The sequence below is a fragment of the Melospiza melodia genome, chromosome 9 (assembly GCF_035770615.1).
Source record: "Melospiza melodia melodia isolate bMelMel2 chromosome 9, bMelMel2.pri, whole genome shotgun sequence".
NCBI classification, from domain to species: Eukaryota; Metazoa; Chordata; class Aves; order Passeriformes; family Passerellidae; genus Melospiza; species Melospiza melodia.
Window position 1 is genome coordinate 2,242,155 of NC_086202.1, and position 21,663 is coordinate 2,263,817.

Below are 21,663 nucleotides of genomic sequence, written 5' to 3' on the forward strand. Positions count from 1 at the left end.
ATACATTTATTTATGTATAATACATTTATTTATGTATAATATTCCATATTTTGCAAAAGTTAAAACTATAATATTGTTAAAACTATAATAAAATAATCTAAAATAATCTAAAATAATAGTTTAAACTATGATATATTTCTTACACTGGTCATAAATGAAAATATAATTAATAAATGATGTTGTGAGAATCCAAGTTTCACAGGGGCCTTATCAGAACTATTATATTAAAAGCAGTTAGAAGTGATTATAAATATATTAAAATCCTTGTGATTAACAACTGGTAAAAGTGAATTTACAATAACAAAGCCAACAACCACTGGTAAAAGTTAATTTACTATAGCAAAAGCCAACAACCACACAGTTATTTAGTCTAAATCACTATGTAGTTTTTTTTAAAAGTAGCTAGAAGTGATTATAAATATAATAAAATCCTTGTGATTAACCATTGGCAGAAGTTAATTTTTCAACAGCAAAACCAACAACCACACAGTTACTTAGCCTAAATCACAATGTAGTTGTTTTAAAAGTAGCTAGAAGTGATTATAAATATATTAAAACCTTTATGATTAACAATTGGTAGAAGTTAATTCACAATAGCAAAAGCCAACAACCACACAGCTATTTAGCCTAAATCACTATGTAGTTGTTTTAAAACAGTTAAAAGTGATTATAAATATATTAAAACCTTTGTGATTAACAGTTGGTAGAAGTGAATTTACAGTAGCAAAACCAACAACCACACAGTCATTTAGCCTAAATGCCAATGTGTCTGTTGGCTGAAATCAGCCCAATTTCTGAAATCCAGATTTCCCAAAGAGCCTCAATTCCTTGGAAGGAACATTTGGGATTTTCTCCATCCCCCAGGAGTGCTGGAAAGCCCAGCAGCAGCCGGGGCCTCACCGAGTGCACGCAGAACTTGCGCACGGTGTAATCCACCAGCACCATGGAATCCTCCACGGACACACGGACACTGCCGTACGTCCAGCAGCCCTGGTCCGGCCAGTACTGGAAACACTTCTCCTGCACAAAAACACGGAATTTCAGGGACCAGCATGGAGGATTTCAGAGCCAAACCCAGGGAATCTCAGAATGAAACACAGGGAATTTCAGAGCCAAGCATGGGGAACTTCAGAGCCAAACCCAGGGAATTTCAGAACCAAACACATGGAATTTTAGAGCCTAACACAGGGAATCTCAGAAGCAAACACAGGGAATTTTACAACCAAACTCTGGGAATTTCACAACCAAGCCCTAGGAATTTCAGAGCAAAGAATACGGAATTTCAGAGCCAAACCCAGGGAATTTCAGAACCAAGCGCAGGGAATCTTAGAACCAAACCCAGGGAATTTCAGAGCCAAACTCAGGGAATTTCAGAGCCAAACACTGGGAATTTCACAACTAAACCCAGGGAATTTCAGAGCCAAGCGCAAGGAATTTTAGAACCAAAACCAATGAATTTCAGAACCGGCAAAGGGAACTTTAGAACCAAACCCAGGCAAACTTAGAACCAAACCTAGGGAATTTCACAACCAACCCAGGGAATTTCAGAACCAAACACATGGAATTTTAGAACCAAACCCAGAGAATTTCACAACCAAACCCAGGGAATTTCAGAGCCAAACACACGGAATTTCAGAGCAAAGAACAGGGAATTTTAGAACCAAACCCACAGAATTTCAGAGCCAAACCCATGGAATTTCACAACCAAGCCCAGGGAATTTCAGAGCCAAGCATGGGGAATTTCAGAATCAAACACATGGAATTTTAGAGCAAAGCACAGGGAATTTTAGAACCAAACCCAGGGAATCTCAGAACCAAACCCAGGGATTTTTATCACTCTGACTTTTGCTTTCACTGCCAGGCTCTCCTGGCTGGATCCAGGGAAGGTGAGCACAGCTGAGAGTGTGCACAGCTCCTTATCTGGCACAACTTCAGCACCCTGCTACTGCTTCTCAAATCGATGCCGAGAAGGTGAGAACAGCTCTGAATTGTTTTTTAACCAGCTCAGCCCCCACAGCTTTTGTTTCAGTTTGGCAGCTTTGTTACAGGGCATCCGACTGTGGGGACTGTGGGGTTTTCACTCTGATTTGGAGCCTTAGCTGCAGACACAGAGAAATTCAAAGCAGTTCTGCTTTGGAGCCATCAGGAATATCCAGATTTAGCAGTTCTGGCTGCTCCCACTGGGAATTGCCCCTCATGGCCTGGCTTTGCTGTTTCAGCTTCATCAAGCAGCAGTGAAAGTGCAGGAAAATCAAATCCAGGAGGAAAACAAGGAATGCCCATCCTCAGGGGAGGAAGGAACAGCACACCCTCACAAAGTAGCAGCCTTCATTTCTCTTTGTTTAGTTGACAAACTGTGCATTTTGAAACCAAATACTCAGGAAAATGAGCAGTTTGTAATCTTCATTCCTAATCAATCCCATCCACAAGCACAGCCTTACACTGGGATAAAACCACAGGAGTTTTCCTTTGGCCCTGGGCTATGCAGGGCACAACTGGCCATCAGAATTTTCTCCTTGAGATCACCTGGCATAAATGGGTATTTTAGAAATGAAAACTGCATTTTGGAGCAGAAACTCAGCTGTGCTGACAGGGGCCAGGGCAGGAAGTGGTGAGAAATGCACCTGGTCAGAGCCTGGGCAGCCAGAACTGCTCTTGGAGCACAGGGACATCCAGGGCAGGGTGAGAGCTCCTTACCTCTTTTCTTTCTTTCAGGTTGGTCAACATGACAATAATTGCTGATTTCTGCTCCCAGATCATCCTCCAGAAGTCATTGACTGTTTCCTGCTTGGGTCCTGCAGACAGAACAGGGAAATGCTGAGGAGAGGATGGGGCAGATCCCAGAGCAGTCCCACACCCTGGGCACCCACCCACAGCTGTGTCTGCTACACCTGCACAGCTTTGGAATCTACCAAATTTCTATATTTATGTACTAAATAACCCCCCCTCTTGGTTTCTTTTACATCATCATGCACCCAAATGTACATTTTCAGAAGGAATCTCCTCTCTTGAAATACCACTCACAGAATGGTCTGAGTTGGAAAGGACTTTAAAGATAATTTAAATTATTTACTTTCTACTCCTTGCCATGGCAGGGACACCTCCCACTGTCCCACGTGCTCCAGCCCCAATGTCCAACTTGGCCCTGGGCACTGCCAGGGATCCAGGGGCAGCCACAGCTGCTCTGGGAATTCCACCCCAGCCCCTCCCCACCCTCCCAGGGAACAATTTATTCCCAAAATCTCATCTAAATCCACCCCTTGTGAGTTTAAAGCCATTCCCTGTGTCCTGTCCCTCCATCCCTTGTCCCCAGTCCCTCTCCAGCTCTCCTGGAGCCCCTTCAGGCACTGGAATAGTCTCTAACACATTAAATCTTAAATATTATTTAATCTTTTCACTACTTTAACTACTATTTCCAGCAGAGAGGGTCAGGATGGGGAAATGAGCCCCTGCCAGGGCAGAACCTACAGAAGTGCCTGGAGGCAGCTGGTCACCTCACACTCATCTCAAACCCATCTCAGCTGTAACCTCCCAACCCAGCCACCCCCTGACCACCACCTGCAGCTCAAAACAACCTCTCCACCACATCTATCACTGAATGTGCTCAGCCCTGAGCTATACAGGAGAGAGACATGAGAAGGAGTTACCTTGTGCTGCTATAAATTTATTCTTTTCTTTGTAGCCCTGTGGAAATGAATGCCACAGCAGTTAGAAGGTGAAAGGCCAAGGTGTAAAGCAGAGACTTCTTTAATGGCCAAAGTTTGGCCAGCTGTGGGCAGCCCTCAACTCACATCTATGTATGAAGCATTGATGTAGTCTGAAGGTGGGACTCCATCAATTTGGGTCAAAATCACTCTGGAATGATCATCTGAAAGAAAAGAAGGACATTGGCCAGTTATTAAATCTGAAATATGGTATTTCCTTGCAAGCAGGAGGGCTGGAAAAGCACAGAGTTCCCAAACCACATGAGCAGCATTTCTGACCAGTGCATTTGTTGTTATTTGAGTATTTTCAGGACAGGAGCAGCACCAGCAGCTGCTCAGTGCCAAAATGAATTGTCTGGTTTAAAAGGAAAGTGAATGGCTTACATGGCAGGATGTTGGGATATCTGTTCTTCTCCCTGTTTTCCTCCTTATTTGCCATTTCAAACGTTCCCTGAACATATCCAGACGTTAATGACTGGGAAAAAAAAAAAAATAAAGTCAAAGGGTTAGAAAACAAATAATTTTGACTGCAGACACCTTAGGGAAAATTTGCATCCAACAAAACTGAATATATTTCAACTTCTTCCCCCCCAGTAACTTTAATTCCTCTCTATCCTGGCAGGTTTGACTCCAGACAAGGAGCTCAGCAGCTGGGGAGAGAGCAGGAATGTCTTCCCTCCGAGATCACAGTTATTTAGCAAACTGTTCAACTCTGAGCTGCTGCCTGGAGCTGCCATCTGCCACGGTGGCTCAGAGGCACTGATGGCAGCACAGGGGCTGGGCTGAGCCCCCCATCCACTGCTGAGGGCATCACAAACCCAACGTCCTGCTCAGCTCTGCACCTGAGGGCCCAGCCCTGCTGAAAAGGACGAAGGAAAAAGAAATTATAGAATAAATCAATATAAATTTATTATATTTATTTTTATACTTAGTAAAAATTAATATGCAAAATATATGTATTTGCATATATACAAATATATAAATATTTGTATATTTATATTTTCAATAAATAATATATATAAATATATAAATAACATATTTGTTGTATTATAAATAATTATAATAATTTTATAATTTTATTGTTTTTATTATTAGAATATAGTATTTACAATACAATATATAAAGTTAATATATTATATATTATTTAATATATTGTATGATATAATACATAATATATTAATATAATATGATATGATATAATGTAATATAATGTAATGTAATGTAATATAATATAAACTATATTATTACATATTATATTAAATTATATTATTATTACATATTCTTATTAAATAATATTATTGCATATTATTATTAAATAATATTATTATACTATTTATTATAATAAAACAATTTTGTTACTATTGGGTTAAAATCATTTTAACCCATAAAAACTAGGGTTTTTATGCAGCGTGAGTTGAGTTCTGAGTGCAGGTAAATTTAGTCTGGCTTGAAAATAACCCAACAGCCATGGAGGACAATAAACCAAAGGAAAAAACAGAGAGGAGGGTGAAGATGAAGGCAAGGAGGTGCCCAGTGTGAGCTCCTCCACAGCTGAGATGCTGCCACTGCAAAAGGACCAAAGCAGAACTGAATTTGAGAAGTTTTTAAGTGGATTTTAGGAAGTTCCTCAAGCCGAGCTCCAAAAGCCCCAGCGGGGCAGGGTGGAGCCCTGGGAGGTAAAATCCCAGCAGTGTGGGGAGGCAGCAGCACCTTGTGCCCCCTGTGGCACCCCTGCCAGGCTGAGTCACACTGGGCAAGGACAAACGTGGGCAGGGCTGGGGCACAGCAGGGCTGGAATCCCCCAGAACTGCACAGGGACACGGGGGGACACAGGGGGACACAGGGGGGCACAGGCAGCCCTGACCCCCAGCACACAGGGAACACCACCCTGCACTCCTGGGCTTGGTTTGTGGAAAAGAGAGGAGGCTGAAAGAGGGCGGAGGAAGAAGGCTGCTGGCAGACTGCTTAATTTCTCATGTGAATGAAGCCCGTGGCTTTTTATCAGCCCACTTTGCTGATTAAAGTTAATTATGAAACACAAAACCAAAAAAGAAATAGGGGAAGGTGTCCCTGCCCATGGCAAGGGGTTGGAACTGGATGAACTTTGAGCTCCTTCCAACCCACACCGTTCTGTGACCCTATGAAATAATTATCTTTTTAACCACAATCTCTTCAAACCTCAAGTCACCCAATTTTCAATTAACAGCCAGAGAAGTTCTGGATGTTCCTGACAGCAGCTTTCCTCCTCAGCCCTCTTTCACCCTCCTCTCTTTTCCATTCCCAGCTCCACAACAGCCCCAGCAAACCAAGCCCACTGTGATGGTGCTCACAGGGTCCCGGGATGAGGGAAGAGATGAGGATCTGACTCCATGTTTCAGAAGCTGATTTATTATTTTATGATATATATTTTATTAAAACTATACTAAAAGAATAGAAGAAAGGATTTCATCAGAAGGCTGGCTAAGAATAGAATAGGAAGGAATGATAACAAAGGCTTGTGTCTTAGACAGAGAGCCCAAGCCAGCTGGGCTGTGACTGGCCATTAATTAGACACAAGTCCATGAGCCCAATCCCAGATGCACCTGTTGCATCCCACAGCAGCAGATAACCATTGTTTGCATTTTGTTCCTGAGGCCTCCCAGCTTCTCAGGAGGAAAAACCCTAAGGGAAGGATTTTTCATAAAAGATATCTGTGACAAGCCCACAAGTGCAGGGTTTCCTGTGTGCTGGGGGGGGTCAGGGCTGAAATGAAAAATCCATAAAAAGGAATTAATTAAAAGGAATTAATTTTGGCCAGGTCTCTGCTGCTGAGCCCTGCTGGTGCCCAGGGTGGGTGCTGAGCCCAGAGCAGAGCCCAGCTCCTGCTGCACCCACGGGGAGGATGTGAATGATTCACCCTGCTGCTCCTCAGCACATCCTTCCTCCCAAATCCACCCTCCCTGCACCCCAAATCACGAGGAGAAGACTGGTCCTGCCTCATCCGTGCCACCCCACCCTAGGCAGTGACCCCAAAATGCCACTGGAGCTCTGAGAGGCTCAGTATCAGCACATTTCCTCCTTTTTAGCACTGGAGGAGCCACAGGGGTGTCTTAATCAAGCCAGAATTCAAATTTCAAAAGAAAGCTCTTGGGGAAGTTTTTCAGTAATTAATCTGAAAATCAAGGTGATAATCCCAAACTTCCAAGGATGATCAACAGAGGTTGGGGCTTTACGAAAGGAACCAATTTTCATTTTTTTCCCTTTTTTTTTCCTGTTAAGGAACACAATCTTTCCAGTGCCCAGTGTTCACAAAGGAATCACAAAAAAGAAGGAGCTGTTCTGGTGTGTCCAAGGGGTGCAATGGACACTTAAGGGTCATGCAGGCTTTAAGGACAAAATCAAAGCTGCTGGAGAACACCATTAGCACATAAATCCAAGAGAACTGTCCTCAAAGTCAGGAACTGTCCTCAAAACTCTTTTCTCCCTGCTGGGTGTCTTCATCTTTTAATGTCTGGTTTCTTTTTACCAAAAAAAACACTGGGGACCAAACTCAGGTTGATGCATGTGCCTGGCTCCCGGAACTCACTATTTTCAGCCCAAATTTGTTCCTAATTCCCACTGGAGCTCCTGTATCTGCTCTCCCAGGGATGCCTGGCCCCTGACATGTGGGGTGTGGAGTGGGGAGAGATCTCTGGAGCATCCCCAGGGCAGCGCTGAGGCACAGAACCAGAGAATCAGGGAATGGTTTGGGTTGGGAGGATCTTTTACATGCCACCCAGTGCCACCCTACCATGGCAGGGACACCTTCCCCTGTCCCAGGCTGCTCCAAATCCCAATGTCCAACCTGGCCTGGGACACTTCCAGCCAACACCTCATCCAGCCACAGGGAAAAAACCACACTGAGCATCAACCCCACCACTGCTCATTTTTGGGGATCAGACCCCAGGTTTTTGGGTGTGGACAGAATCCCACACGCTCACAGCATGGGGCAGAACATTACCAAAGCAAAGAGGGGTTTAAAAAATGCAAACAGATGGTTTGTTTCACTCTGAACCTCAGGGCAAATTCATCAGCAGAGTCAAAATTCACCAGCACACACCGTGTCAGGCCGGTCCTCACTTTCATTTTCAGCTTTAGGAGAATTTCTACAATGCTCCCTGTCTGATAAGGCAAAAATCTGTGGTTTAAATTTACCATCAGCCAAACTGCAGCTCTAAATATGCTCCCAATTAAGAAGGTAGCTCAACAGCCTGCCTAATCAACACGTGCCTTGGCTCTCACAAATCCACGCCTGACATTTAAACTCCTGCTCTGCTTCTGCTCTGGAGGGAAGTGAAGAGAACTCATAAAAAATCCGGAAAAAGCCCCAAACTCAGGCTCCTGGTGTTGTGTTTCTCCACAGGAATCCTGCAGGAGCTCAGCACAGGCTCCAGGTGCAGCTCATCCCTACAACCACAAAATCCTGCCCAAGGCCACGCTCAACAGGAACACCTGAGAGCTGACACCTCACAGAAACTCTGCTGCAGAGAGGGGAGTGCTGGGATGGCAACCAAGAGCAAAAAGTCTAATTATCAGGAAAAAAGAAGTCAAATCTCACTAAGACAAAGTCAAATTATCAGGAAAAAAGTCAAATTATCAGGAAAAAAGTCAAATTATCAGGAAAAAAGAAGTCAAATCCCACCAGGGCAATATTAAGGCCGCACTGTGTCTTTAAATACCTCCTATGGAGGTGAAACACCCAGATCCTCCCAAACCCCTCCAGCACTATCATGAAAATCAATGCTGAACATGTTTATACTCAATGTTCCTCTCCTCCAGCTTCAGGCAAACACTCAAGACTTCCTTAAAATGCTAGCAAGAGGCAAACAGTTCATATAATACCAATTCAGCATTACAAATCAGTAAAAATTCCAGGTTTTACCCAGATGAAGGGTCCCCACACACGACAGAACCTGTAGGAACAGCACCAATCATGCACCAATCACAGAATTATTAATTCTTGCAGATATTTTGGGGTTTTCCCCCCATTTTCAGCCATCCATGTGCATGAACTTACATTAAACTCCTCCCTGAAGAGCTTCCCCTCGTCGGCCGAGCGTATCCGGATCTCCTCCTCCAGGTTTTCCACAGGGATGGGGAAATACTTCTTGGGGCCCGAGGGAGACCTGCTGAGCAGCATCACCCGCTGCTGTTCTGTCAGCACAAGGGCAGCACGTGTTAAAGGCACGGCCACAGCACAGATCCCACTGCAAATTCATCCTGCTGCTGAGAGATGCCAAAGCAAACCGCGGCCTTGACACCCTGAGGTGCTAAAGGGGATTTAGAGGAAATTAAAACACCAAATCATAGGCCAAGTGGTTGCTTTGGGAGCATAACGGTATTAAGAGGAACCAGTGCTGGTGAAACGAATGATTGCTCTGTTTACACTGGATTTAAAAGTGACCGAGTTTTATTCAGAAAAGGAGAAGGTTCTTTCTGCTGACAGGGCAAGGACAGCTTTTGGCAGCTATCACCAAAGAGGTGCTGCCAGATTATTTCATTTTGAGGGGAAATAATGCTAATAATAATGATAATAAATAATTTATCTTGAACTTGGCAGCCAACAGAAGCTGCTGCCCTGTGCACAGGAACACCCCAGCAGGAAGCTGATGGGTATTTTTAGGCTTTTGGCTTTTCCTTTGACTGTCACCGTCTTCAGCTCACTCATCCCTTCACACATGGTCAAGTGGGGCTGACACAAACCACAGATTGATTATTTTATCTTTCACTTGGTCATTTTTTCCTCTGGGTTGTGATTAGAACAACTTGTCCAGCCCGGGTTTGAGCTGGGCCCCACAGAGGAGCCAACCTGGAGTTCCCCATGGGCAGAAACAAACCCAGCACAACTCAGACCAGGGGGGAACACTTGGAACTCCCCAGAGAGTTTTAGTTCAGTGCCTCTGGCTTCACATTTGGAACTCCACAGAGAGTTTTATTTTGGTGCCTCTGGTTTCAAACTGCCCCATCTGAACCCCTGCCTCACATTCAGAAAGCACACAGCGCATTCACAAAGTGTTAAGGACTTTTCCCCTTATTTTAAGAAGAAACACTGCAATTCCTTCTCCAGATATAAGGATCACAGTGTTAAGGACTTTTCCCCCATTTTAAGAAGAAATCCTGCAATTCCTTCTCTAAATACAAAGATCCCAGTGTCACAAATGTGCATCTCAGCTGGCACCCTGGTAAAACATCTCCAAAGAGCCCAGGCAGGTTCTATAAAGAAACATTTGCTGCATCACAAAGTGAAACCTTTCTCAAAGCAGCAACTGAAAGTTAAGATTTTCCACAGACTGCTTGAGGATGATTTCTAAATATGGATCTCCAGTCCAAGGCCAGCTTGGAGAGGACAGCCAAGGGCTGGGAGATGTCCCTGCACATGGCACCAAGGTTGGAACTGGATGAATGTAAGGTCCCTTCCAACCCAAACCATTTGTGATTGTATTTTTTCAGACTATTTTCTCTTTAACAACAACCCTGTCACTTATATCAGAAACAAAAGCAAACACCGAGTAATTCTGAATTAAAGACAGAAATAAAAGTGAGAGTTTGAAAGCAAATCTGCCCATACCTTGTTCTTCCAAGATCCCATTTGGCATCTTCTTGTCCCCGGAGTTGACCACAGCTTTCCTGTGTCTCCTGAACCTGCAACAACAGAGGCACCACATCAACCCACAGCTCTGGCAAGGGCAGAGCAGCAGCATTTCCCCCCAGGCCCCTTTTACAGACAGTGTAATCCTGGAGAGGCTCTTTCTGTTCATGCTGGCAGGGAGAGCAGGGCAGGCACGAGGCTCTGCCTCGCTTCTGCTTCCGTGGGAGGGCTCAGAGAGAGGATGGGCTGAGCAACAGGAAAACACCCACCTGAAAAAATACCCCACCAGCACCACGAAAATGATCACCACCAGCACCAGGATCAGCAGGGAAGTCAGCAGCTCCTTGTGCAAGGTGTTCTCCTCGGTGGAGTCTGGGGATGGAACAAGAAATGTGGAATATGAGCTGTGGATTGCCTCATCTGGCACAAAAACTGTGCTCAAGGCACCAAAAATTCTGCTCAAATATCTGTCTCTGCTTACTATAAGCTTCACAATTACTTGACACAGGCAAAGCTCAAATTGAAAGTTAATTTTTATTATTTTTTAAGTTTTTTCTCCCTCGTCAAAAGCACAATCAAACCACTGCTGCTGAGAAAATCCAAGATATTTTTCAATTTCCCTGTAATGAGAGAAAGCTGAACAGCTATAATGTACCAAGCTGAATTTGAAGCCCATTACAAGGTTTGCTGCAGTGTCCTCATGTACATCAGCTGCTTCTCAGCCACCTTACATAGATATACAGAAAATGCCACCTTTCACAGGGACTTTATTCACTGAAATTCTAAGAGATTTTATTCACTGAAATTCTATATAAATATAAGAACAAGCAGGAATAATGACATTTTTCTCAGAATGGAGATGAAAGAACATCTTTGTTGTATCTGCTACAAGCTCTGAGTCTCACCCTTCTGCTCGCAGTGTTTTGTGCAAGTGTCTCTTTACCTTTCACTTTCATTATGCTTCTGTAACCTTTTCCTTCTACTGAATAATTCAATACAGAACAGATTAAAATCGTTAACAACCCAACATGTTTTATCTAAGGAAGCCAAACTCCCAGTCTGAACCTTCAGCAAGCAAAACACAACCCTACAACCACTCTTCCAAAATTAAGGCAATTTCTGCTGCTGCTGCTGCTATTTCAGATTTTTTTCTCTTTTAAACTACATTTACACACTTTAAGGAGTGGGGTTTTTTTTGCCATTCCTACAGTGGTCTTTGAGAGCTGACTGACAGAAGGGTTGGATGGGATATTGGGAGGGAATTCCTGGCTGGGATGGAATTCCCAGAGCAGCTGTGGCTGCCCCTGGATCCCTGGCAGTGCCCAAGGCCAGGCTGAACAGGATTTGGAGCACCTGGGACAGTGGAAGGTGTCCCTGCCATTATTATTTTTTAAGTTCCCTTCCATCCCAAACAATTCTGGGATTAAAAAAAAAAATATTTAGGAGTAAGAACCACCTGCAATAATCCAGAAAGGATTCCTGTGGATCAAACAAATACCCAGAATTGATGGCTACAAAACCACCTGAATGCTGGGAGCAGCTGGAAACTCTCAGGGTGTGAGGGCATGGGGAAAATTCCTGGAGAGGCACAGGTGAGCTCAGGACACCCAGGGAAAAAGGGCCCATAAATCAACATCACAACCCAGAGACAGGGACGGCAATAAAAGGCATGAGGGATGACTTTTGGGTGGTGTATAAAGATAAAAGTGACAGGCATGACAAAACTGCAGCCAGGAGCTTGGCAGGGGTTCAGGAAATCACTCCTGGAAGGAGCGGCTGGGTGAGGATGAACGAGCACCCAACACCTTCTGTGGGTGTTCTGCAGCTCCGCCTGGGAGCCAAGGCTGCCAAGGAAACAAACACACACACAAAAAAATAAATCCCTGGTTTTGTCCCTCACAGACAAAATGCAGCCACTTGCATGGATTTGAAATGTCACCCTGAGGATGCCAGAATGCTCCAGGGTTTGGGGGTTTGTGTTGGTTCTCTTCAGCTCTGTGACAATGAGAGGGGAAACAACAAGTTTGCACCACGAGGGAGTTAAAATTTCCCCTCAGACAATTACACAATAAAAATTTTAAAAAATCACCCCTCTCTTCCTTTCACAGAGTTGCTGCACCATTTTTGGGGTGTCTGTGGAGAAGTGATTCCCAGGCAAACACTGAAAGCTCAATCCCAGCCAGGAAAAGAGAAGCTGAACCAGCACCAGCAGTAAATGTGAGCTGAACATCTCAGAGCTGAATCCCTTGGGCAAAGCCAGCCCAGCCCCCCTGGAACTGCAGCCACACACTCTGAGCCTGGCCTGGAGGCACCTTTAAAGGTCACCCCTCCACCCCCTGACCTGAAACCACCTATTTCTGAAGTTCTGCTTTGCAAACTGATTCCTGGAATTGAGTGTCTGCAGAGAATCCCTCTGGCATTTAAATACCAACTGAAATGAGCCAGGTTCCTTCTCCTCAGCTCAGTTTCCTGATGCTGCCTCATTTTCTCCATGAAATCACCACCACGAGCCTCACAGGGGAGTTCCACCCCTGGGTGTTACAGAGTCACACAATGGTTTGGGATGGAAGGGACCTTAAAGATCACCCAGTGCCACCCCTGCCATGCAGGGACACCTCCCTCTGTCCCAGGCGCTCCCAGCCCCAGTGTCCAGCCTGGCCTTGGGCACTGCCAGGGATCCAGGGGCAGCCACAGCTGCTCTGGGAATGCCATCCCAGCCAGGAATTCCCAGTTTCCCATCCATCCCTGCCCTCTGGCACTGGGAGCCATTCCCTGTGTGCTGTCCCTCCATCCCTTGTCCCCAGTCCCCCTCCAGCTCTCCTGGAGCCCCTTCAGGCCCTGGAAAGCCACACTGAGGTCACCCCAGAGCTTCTCCTCTCCAGGTGAGCAATCCCAGCTCTCCCAGCCTCTCCTCCATCCCAATGAACATTTGGATTCATTCCCACTGTACATTTTGGTTCATTCCCACTCATTGCTTCCCACTGAACATTTGGGTTCATCCCCACAGCTCCAGCTCCTCCCCAGGGCTGGACACGGTGTCCTGGCTGGGACCTCTCCAGAGAGGAGAGACACAAAATGTCATTTTCACATTGCCACTGACTGGATGGAAGTTGGAACCAGCGCTAAACAGGAGCCCCAAAGCTGCTCCATTTTCCTGCCTTTTAACCAGCAGCTCCTCTAATAAATTCATCCCCTCTGAAGGCTCAGACACCAGTGATGGGAAGGGATTGGGAGGATTCAAAGGCACCAGGAGCCCTCATGGAGTAAATAGCAGTGGAATGTAAACATTTGGAAAGGTATTTAAAGGTTTACAACTGCAGCTCCCAGCCTGCTTGCACATTTCAACAACTCCACAAGTAAAAACACAAGAGGAAGTAAAACAATCCAGAGACTATGATTAATCCTGGGGAATTTACAAATATTTGACAAATATTTGAATTACCAGGAGTTACGGGATGGTCACGGACAATATCATGAATAAACACTCTGTAACAAGGATCTGGGAGCATTAAGAGATCTCTACTAGAAATATACATTTATTTATGCAAATCCTAATAAATATTAGCTTGGAAGTCACAACTAGATGCTCCCTTCCAACCCAAACCGTTCTGTGGTTTGCTGGTTTATATTTATTTAATGCAGTTGAATACCTGGAGTAAAGATCAGGGCAAATTTCCAGTAAATGGCCCAGAATATTCTCATTTTCTGAAAGGGAAATTTCAAGGTAGCAATTTCATGGCTGCAATTTCAGGGTGTTCTTGTAGGAGGTAAAATGGCAGCAGTGCTAAAAATCAACCCATGCAGACAAGGTAACCATGTTTTAAATAAGAATAAAGCTGACATTGTAATTCAGCAAATCTCTGAAAAAATCAAGGCAGCTCAAATAATGGCATGAAATCACTTATACCTATTCCTTTCAGGATCAAAAGTATCTTTTGGGATCACACATCAAATTAGCATGCAAAAGGAAAGCTGATTTTTTTTAGGCTCTTTTAGTTCTTTCCATAGTCTGTTAAATGGAGTTTTCTTTATGCTTCAATCAAAAATCTTTATTTTTGTATTTTAAAATGCTGTATTAATTCAATGGCTATCAAATTTATTAGATAATCCAATTATCTTGGTTCTCTTTCTGCAGCAATGTAATTTTCAGGGTGCACCTAACTTGCCTGTCAGACAAAATTCTTCCTCACTGCAGAGCCAGCAAGGCTTTGATATTTAGGAAAAACAGTTTAGTCACACCAATCATTTCTGAATCATATCACTGAAATTAAGATTTAATTAAAATAGGGATGATCAGATTACTCTTATCCACATTATCAGACCTAAATCCAACACAATTTGGAATTAAGCTCTGAAGATGAACAACACTGATGGCAAAACTCCCTTTGTTTTAAGATTCTGGGAAGTGATAAAAACAACAAGTGACTTCCCCTTCTCAATTCCCATATTCTGACATATTCAGCCCAATATTAGTAACTTGCTTTTCTACAGCTCCAGGTGCCAGACAAGAAGCAGGCACCAAAAACTACTTGACAGTACCTCAAACTGATTAATTAGCAAATTCACACTCGGCTAAAGCCTCTTTTCTATGAATAATTTGGGTTTTTTGGGAGCACTCAGCACAGCCACACTCAGATTGTCGCTGCTGGTGGATGGGGGGCCCCTGGTCCCCCAACCTCCCTTTCCCAGCTGAGCTCTGGAGTGCCCCAGTCAGAGTCTGGAGAAGGCAAATGCTCACACCTGGATTAGCAGCAAATCCCAGACTGGTTTGGGATGGGAACACCCTCAAAATTGTCCTGTTCCACCCCAGCCATGCGGGGTCACCTCCCACTGAGGTGCTCCCAGTGTCCAGCCTGGCCTTGGGCAATCCAGGGATCCAGGGGCAGCCACAGCTGCTCTGCCCAGCCTCATTTTCTTCCCAATATCTAAATCTCCCCTATTTCCATTTAAATTACTACAACCAAGAACCAAAACAATCCAGGGGGCCATGAGCCAAGCCTGGCATTTGATTCCTCTCCTTCCCCAGGGGTGTAAAGTTCACAACAGATTAAAAGCAAATAAAGCAACAAATCAGCCTTCTATGAAGCACTGGGTGTCAACAGCAGTGACCTGAACACTCATCAAAACGTGGTCACATTGCTCACAGGGGACATCAGCAGCTTCACTCTGCTTTGAGCTGGAAGGGGCCTCAGAGATTGTCCCAGCCCACCCCTGCCATGGCAGGGACACCTTGCACTATCCCATGGTGCTCCCAGCCCCAGTGTCCAACCTGGCCTTGGGCACTTCCCCAAACCCCCCAAATTCCCTGAACAAGCCCCTCCCCAGGACTGGCAGTGTCAGGACATGGTTCTGGGAGGGTTTGAGGAGAAAGAAATTCTGCAAACGGAAATGAGGATGAATGTGAGGTGCTGTGGTGGCCCAGGGTGATGCCTCAGGTTTAACTTCTCTATGTTTCACATTCTGTGCTGCTTTAGTGTGTGGGTCTGGGCTCACATCAGGGCATGCTGAGCTCTGTGCACAGAGCAGGGAGACAAAACAATTCCTGCTCCAGCTGGGCACCAAGGACAAATGACCCAAATCTCAGCCCAGGAGCACAAACCCCGTGGGCTGCAGAGAGAAAAACAAGCAGGGTGGGACTGCAGGGCTAAAGCTGGAATGGGACAATGAACTGCAAGGTGCAAATGGAGCAGAACTGATCCCAGGGACAGAGCCCGTGCCCGGCCGTGCATTTTGGGGCCATTTTGGTTCATCTTGGGTGCAGCCCTGGCTGGGCTCTGGTGCTGCCCAAGGTGCATCCATGGAGGAGATCCTTGGAATAAATCCCTGCTTTGTTCTGTGACTCTGCCCAGCCTCTGCTCTAGGGCAGCCCTCTCAAGGGATCATGAGGAGATCACTCTCAGCTCCTGGAACAAGAACTCTCCTGTTTCTCACCCGGCAGGACCCTCCACAGGACACCTCACACCCTCCTTGAGTCTTTACATGAAGACACAGAACACGTCCCAAGGCTCCTCATGGCGTTTCCATCTACCCATCCTGCTGCCTAATGAAACTTTATTTGCTGTTCTCTGTGCCCAGATCCCCCGGCAGCTCCCGGGCCCTGCAGCTCCCCCATCTCTGCCGCGCTTTCCCCTCCCACAGCAAACAGAAAGTGAAACCCCAACACCACCCACGTGCCAACCATGCCTAGAGGACACCTGGCACCGTCACAACTGTGTCACTGGGGCCAAAGTCCTGCAGACACATCCAGGACTGAGCCCCCAGGGACACCCCCTTGGCTTCGTGCCCATCCTGCCCCCCAGGGCACTCCTTACTGGTGGCTGTGGTTGTTTTGGGCAGTTCTGTTCCGTTGGGTGGCAGGGCTCGTGCAAAAATGAAACTAACACAGAGCAGCAGGAGCGAGCAGGAATGTTCCATCCTGGACCTGCAAGGAAGCAAAGCAGAGGTAAATCGATATAAAATTCAGGTCAAATTGATATCATGTTGGTTTTTATTCCACCTCATGGCAGAAGGAAGCTAAAAGTAAAAGCAATGTCTGCTTGAAATTTAAATTTATTTAAACCCTGTTTTATACTCTCCATCACCTTAGCACTGAATGTTCAGTTTTAATGCAAAAAGAAGAAGAAAATACAACTTGTGGATGCCAAATATTCAGCAACAGAATGGCAACCCTCAGCCATGGTTCACAGACAACACCAGAGATCAGGGCAAAAATGGTCCCTCCATAAAAAAAGCCATCTGAGGACACTGAGGAAACAATCCTGGGAGTCATTGCCAGACATAAGAGGAAAATTCATAACAGAGAGGAAAAGTTTTTGACCACAAGCAGCCCAGTAACAGCAGAAAGCTCTGAGTCCCTCTGACACACACTTTTAGGGCTTCCTGATCCCACTCAACTCCCTCTGCCACAGGTGAGGGGCTCCGTGGATGAATTCCTTGGGGGAATGTTTGCCACAGCTGAGTCTCCTTTCTAAACACACAATTTCAGCCTTGGTGAGGCCAGAAAATAATCTCCAGTGTGAAGAAAATTGGAGGAAAAGTGTGATGAGAACGTGCTGTTTCTTAATTCAGGGAAATTCACAGATGGAGGCAAATAAACAGGTTCAATCCCTCTAAATAGAGGCGGAAAATAAATGTTGTTATTAATTTGTTGTGATTTATCCAATCCCTAATGAACAGATTAATTAGGAGAGGCTCCCATCTCAGCCCCCAGCCAGTCCTGCTTGATTTAGAAACAATTTCACACAACCTTTGCTTTGTGGCAGGATTCATCCAGATGGTGGCTCTGCAGCCACTGCTAAAATCCTGTCCCTGAATTGCTGCTCCCCAGAGCTCCCCGTTTCAGGGTAATACACTGAATTTAACAGTTCCATTTCCACGGGGTATTGCACAGTCCTGCCTCACAACGCACTAAAAAACCCAGGAATTTGGCAGTCATAAGAATAACCATTAGAAAATCCTGCCTTTCCATGTAAAGTGGGATAATCCACCAGAAATAATCCTGGATAAACTCAAATATAGAGAAATCTCCCGTGACAACAACTTTCACACCACCTTTGTGCCACTCTCACAGCTGTTACTCAGAAGTGAAATTTTCCCAGTCATTCCCAGCCTCTCCAAAGCCTGGTCCTACACCTAGGAGTAAATTCAGGCTCAGCACAGAGCTCCCATTTCTTGGATACACAGTTGGGAAGCTCAATGGGGCTTTTTTTCCTCTAATACAATGAGTGAAAAAAGAATAATAAAAATATTTTAAAATATAAATAAAAATATTAAAAATATTATTTATTATAACATAATAAAATATTTTAAGATATTATTAGCAACAAACTTTATTTTCTTAATTTTTCCCCCAGTCCAGCTTGCTACTATTTTACTCCTTCAATTCCTTCTACTACTACTATTTCTAATTTAAGCACCCTAAATGTCTTACAATCTTAATCCCATTCTTGGGGTTTTACAATCCCATTCTTTCCCAATCCCATTCCTGGGATTAGACCCTTAATTGTGTTCAGCACCTCACTGCAAACTGTGCCTGCATCACTGTGAGCATTATATAAATGTCCCAAATTAACTATTTATAATTATATTATATTTATAATTAGAAACCTTGGGACACACGGCAGCACTGAATGGAACTGAAGGGAAGGGAAAGGAAGGAGGATTTGGAAATGTGGAATAAAGGCAGAATAAAAGTGGAATTAACAGGGAAGAGGTGATGAATGCTGGGATGCTTCCCACCCTCAGCAAAGGCTGCTGAAATCCACTGGAATTTTGGGTACTCCAACCTGGCAGGGGCTGATTTTCCAAGGCAACTCTGAGTTCACTTTCTCATCCTTAAAATACATCCAGCTCCTTAAAAAACAAAAAATCCACAGAATAATTGAAGTTGCTGGAAGGTTTCCAGGAGAGCAGAAAGCGAAAGGAGCATCAGTGCTTCTCTCCAAATCCCTGTCAGGAGAGTTTTCCAGATGCTCATTCCCTGCCAGACCCCTGAATCTGTTCTCTGGGATGTGATAAAAATTCATAAAATTCTCAGGGATGTGATAAAGGGTGGCTGGAACACGCTGTGGTGTCCCTCAATTTATCAGAAATAAACACAGCCACGAAGATTATGCAAATCCTGAGATTTTGGGTTTGGCCTTTGCATTTCCAGCTCCTGAAGAGAGGAGGAGGAGGAAAACTCCAAGGGAATCCAGAAGCTGAAGCTGAGGTAGGTGCAAAGGACTGGGCTCAGCAGGACCAAGCAGAAAATCATGGAATTAAGGCTGGAAAAGAGCTTTAAGATCATCAAATCCAACCATTCCCACCACTGTCCTGTGTCCCACATCCACATGGATTTTAAACCCCTCCAGGGATGGGGACTCCAAACTGCCCTGGGCAGCTGTGCCAAGGCTGGACAAACCTTTTCACAAAGTAATTTTCCCTAATTTCCAATCTAAACCTTCCCTGGCACAGCTTGAGGCCATTTCCCCTCTGTCCCTTCTCTTCCCACTGGGGTGGATGGGGAGGTGCCCAAGCTGCAATCCCACAAAAACACCATGAATTTAACTTTATATTTATATTGTTATTGTTATAGTTATAATTTATATTTATATTTATGGACTTCATGTACAGGCCTGCAACATTACCATTTTCTGAACCAAAAAAACAAATAGCAAAAAACCCACTGCTGCAGGCACAGCAGCATTTCCCACATTTTCCTCACTCACAACGGCACAAAGTTCATGATACAGCCTGGTAAAACAAGAAGGAAAAAATAGTAACAACTCTCCTGAGAGAACAGGGCTGAGCAGGGAAGGACAACCACGTGCTACAAAAGGAGCCTCTTGTTGATAAAAGGGGAAAGGAAAAGATCCAGGGAGAGACAAACTGTTATTATTACATAGCTCTGCTGTAGGGCAACTCCTGAGAAAGAAATAGGAACTGCCTTTAAAACAAAAAAACGTGAATTTATCGACTCATACCCTGCTACAGTCAGTCTTTATTCCCTGGATATGCACAGGTCGGGCTCTGCTCCCAGGGAAGGAGCAAAGGGACAGGAGGATTGGCCTCAAACTGTGCCGGGGAGGCTCAGGGTGGGCATCAGGAGGAATTCTGCCACAGAAAGGGTGGCCAGGCATTGTCAGGGAGGGTTGCAGTGCCCATCCCTGGGGGTGTCCCCGGAATCCCTGGAGGTGGCACCCAGAGCTCTGGGTGGGGACAAGGTGGGGATGGGGCACAGCTTGAACTGGATGATCCTGGAGATCTTTTACATCTGAAATGACTCCATGATTCTATTCTGAATGGCTCAGGCACCTCAGGTTTAACACCATGCACTGATTTTTATCGTTTGTTATTGCTGCTGTGGGACACCTTCCTACAGGAATGTGCTCCCTGCTGATGGAGTGACAAAACCGTCCTTTATCCCTTTAAAAAGGAAAAGCTCAGAAGTTTCTCTCTTCAATTGGGTAAAATACCAACTCATAGGCCAACGGGACTTCACCTCTCCAGCATCCCAGGGCTCCAAGCCCCATCCAGCCTGGCCTTGGGCACTGCCAGGGACGGGGCAGCACAGATTCCCTGTCCAAGGAGCCAGAGCAGCTGGAATGGGATCAGCTCAGGGAATAGGACAGCCTGGGACACCCCTGGCCAGCTCCTCCTGCAGCCCAGCTCCCCAAAACGTGAATAAATGGCATTCTTTCCAGGGATTAATGGATTACCACACATGGCTAATTTCTATTTTGGCCGCAGAACGGAATCCTCATCTGACCTGACAGCTCAAGAGTAAAACCTGGGCTTGGAGAAGAAAATAGGCCAACAAAACCTCCGTGTGTCACGTGGCCCTGCTGCAGATCTGAGTCCTGCTCCTTTTCCCAAGGATGCACCAGCTGCTTCAGTGCAGGTTAAACTGATACCCATCCCTGGCATCCTCCTAAAGCAGGGAAAGATCAGAGAAACACCCCAGGTAACACAGAGGACAGTGGAGACACTGGTGGGATTTGTGCTTTCCCCCAGCTCAGTCCTGCCCCAGCCTCTCAGTGCTACCAAAGTCACATTTGCAAGGATAAGCACCATCAATTCAGAAAACAGAATTAAAAATGAGAGACACAAAAGCCTTTTCACTGCAGGCTGACAAAGCCATAGGCCACAGCAAGAGCAAGTGCCAACCTCAAAAATTTGGTAGTTTAATTTAAAATACCAACAGAACACCAAAAGGGGAATGAGGAGACAACAGTCACCCTCTCTCTCTGCTCTTCCTGCCCTCCACCCACAAACCCCAACACCCTGCTGGTCCCTGTAAGGATTCCCAGAGCAGCTGTGGCTGTTCCTGGATCCCTGGCAGTGCCCAAGGCCAGGCTGGAGCACCTGGGACAGTGGGAGTTGTCCCTGCCATGGCATGGAATGGGTTGGGCTCTAAGGTCCCTTCCATTCAGTGATTCCATGATAAGAATCCCAAGCCCCAGTGCCTGGGGGTTCCCTTACCTGGAGCAGGTGAGCTGGCACGGCAGCTCCCTCTTGGCTGGAATCCCAGGCCAGGAGCTGCTCCCACTTCCAGCTGGGCTGATTGCAGCTGTTCTCTTTTCCCTGGAGCCCTGGCTTCCGAGGAGTCAGGGACTGTGCCTGCTGACCCATCCCAGGCAGTGCCAGGTTACAGTTTAACTGGAATTGCTCTCCCATGACCTTTATTGCCCCATTATGTCATCAGGGCAGGCAATCCACGATGCATGCAGCATTCTCAAAACTTCCTTTCAATGACAAAACACCTGGAAGAGAATGGCTCCTCCCTTTCCTGGAGGAAATTGGGAACTTCCATCAAGATGGAACCATGAATGGTTTGAGAGCTTGTCTGAAAGTACAATTTGGTTAAATATT

At 45.5% G+C, this 21,663-nt stretch overlaps 1 protein-coding gene across 9 annotated transcripts in view; it reads right to left on the minus strand.

Annotated features, from left to right (window-relative positions):
• PTPRE (protein tyrosine phosphatase receptor type E) overlaps nucleotides 1-21,663 on the minus strand; it is a 94,123-nt gene that overhangs the window by 16,102 nt on the left and 56,358 nt on the right. For all 9 annotated transcript variants that reach the window (XM_063162988.1, XM_063162992.1, XM_063162989.1 and 6 more), the window contains exons 2-10: nucleotides 16,623-16,732; nucleotides 10,581-10,683; nucleotides 10,291-10,364; nucleotides 8,740-8,876; nucleotides 4,089-4,179; nucleotides 3,792-3,868; nucleotides 3,648-3,684; nucleotides 2,698-2,795; nucleotides 901-1,020 (exon numbers count right to left, since the gene is read on the minus strand). In XM_063162988.1, the coding sequence (XP_063019058.1) occupies nucleotides 901-1,020; nucleotides 2,698-2,795; nucleotides 3,648-3,684; nucleotides 3,792-3,868; nucleotides 4,089-4,179; nucleotides 8,740-8,876; nucleotides 10,291-10,364; nucleotides 10,581-10,683; nucleotides 16,623-16,732 (847 nt within the window). The remainder of the gene's footprint in view (nucleotides 1-900; nucleotides 1,021-2,697; nucleotides 2,796-3,647; nucleotides 3,685-3,791; nucleotides 3,869-4,088; nucleotides 4,180-8,739; nucleotides 8,877-10,290; nucleotides 10,365-10,580; nucleotides 10,684-16,622; nucleotides 16,733-21,663) is intronic.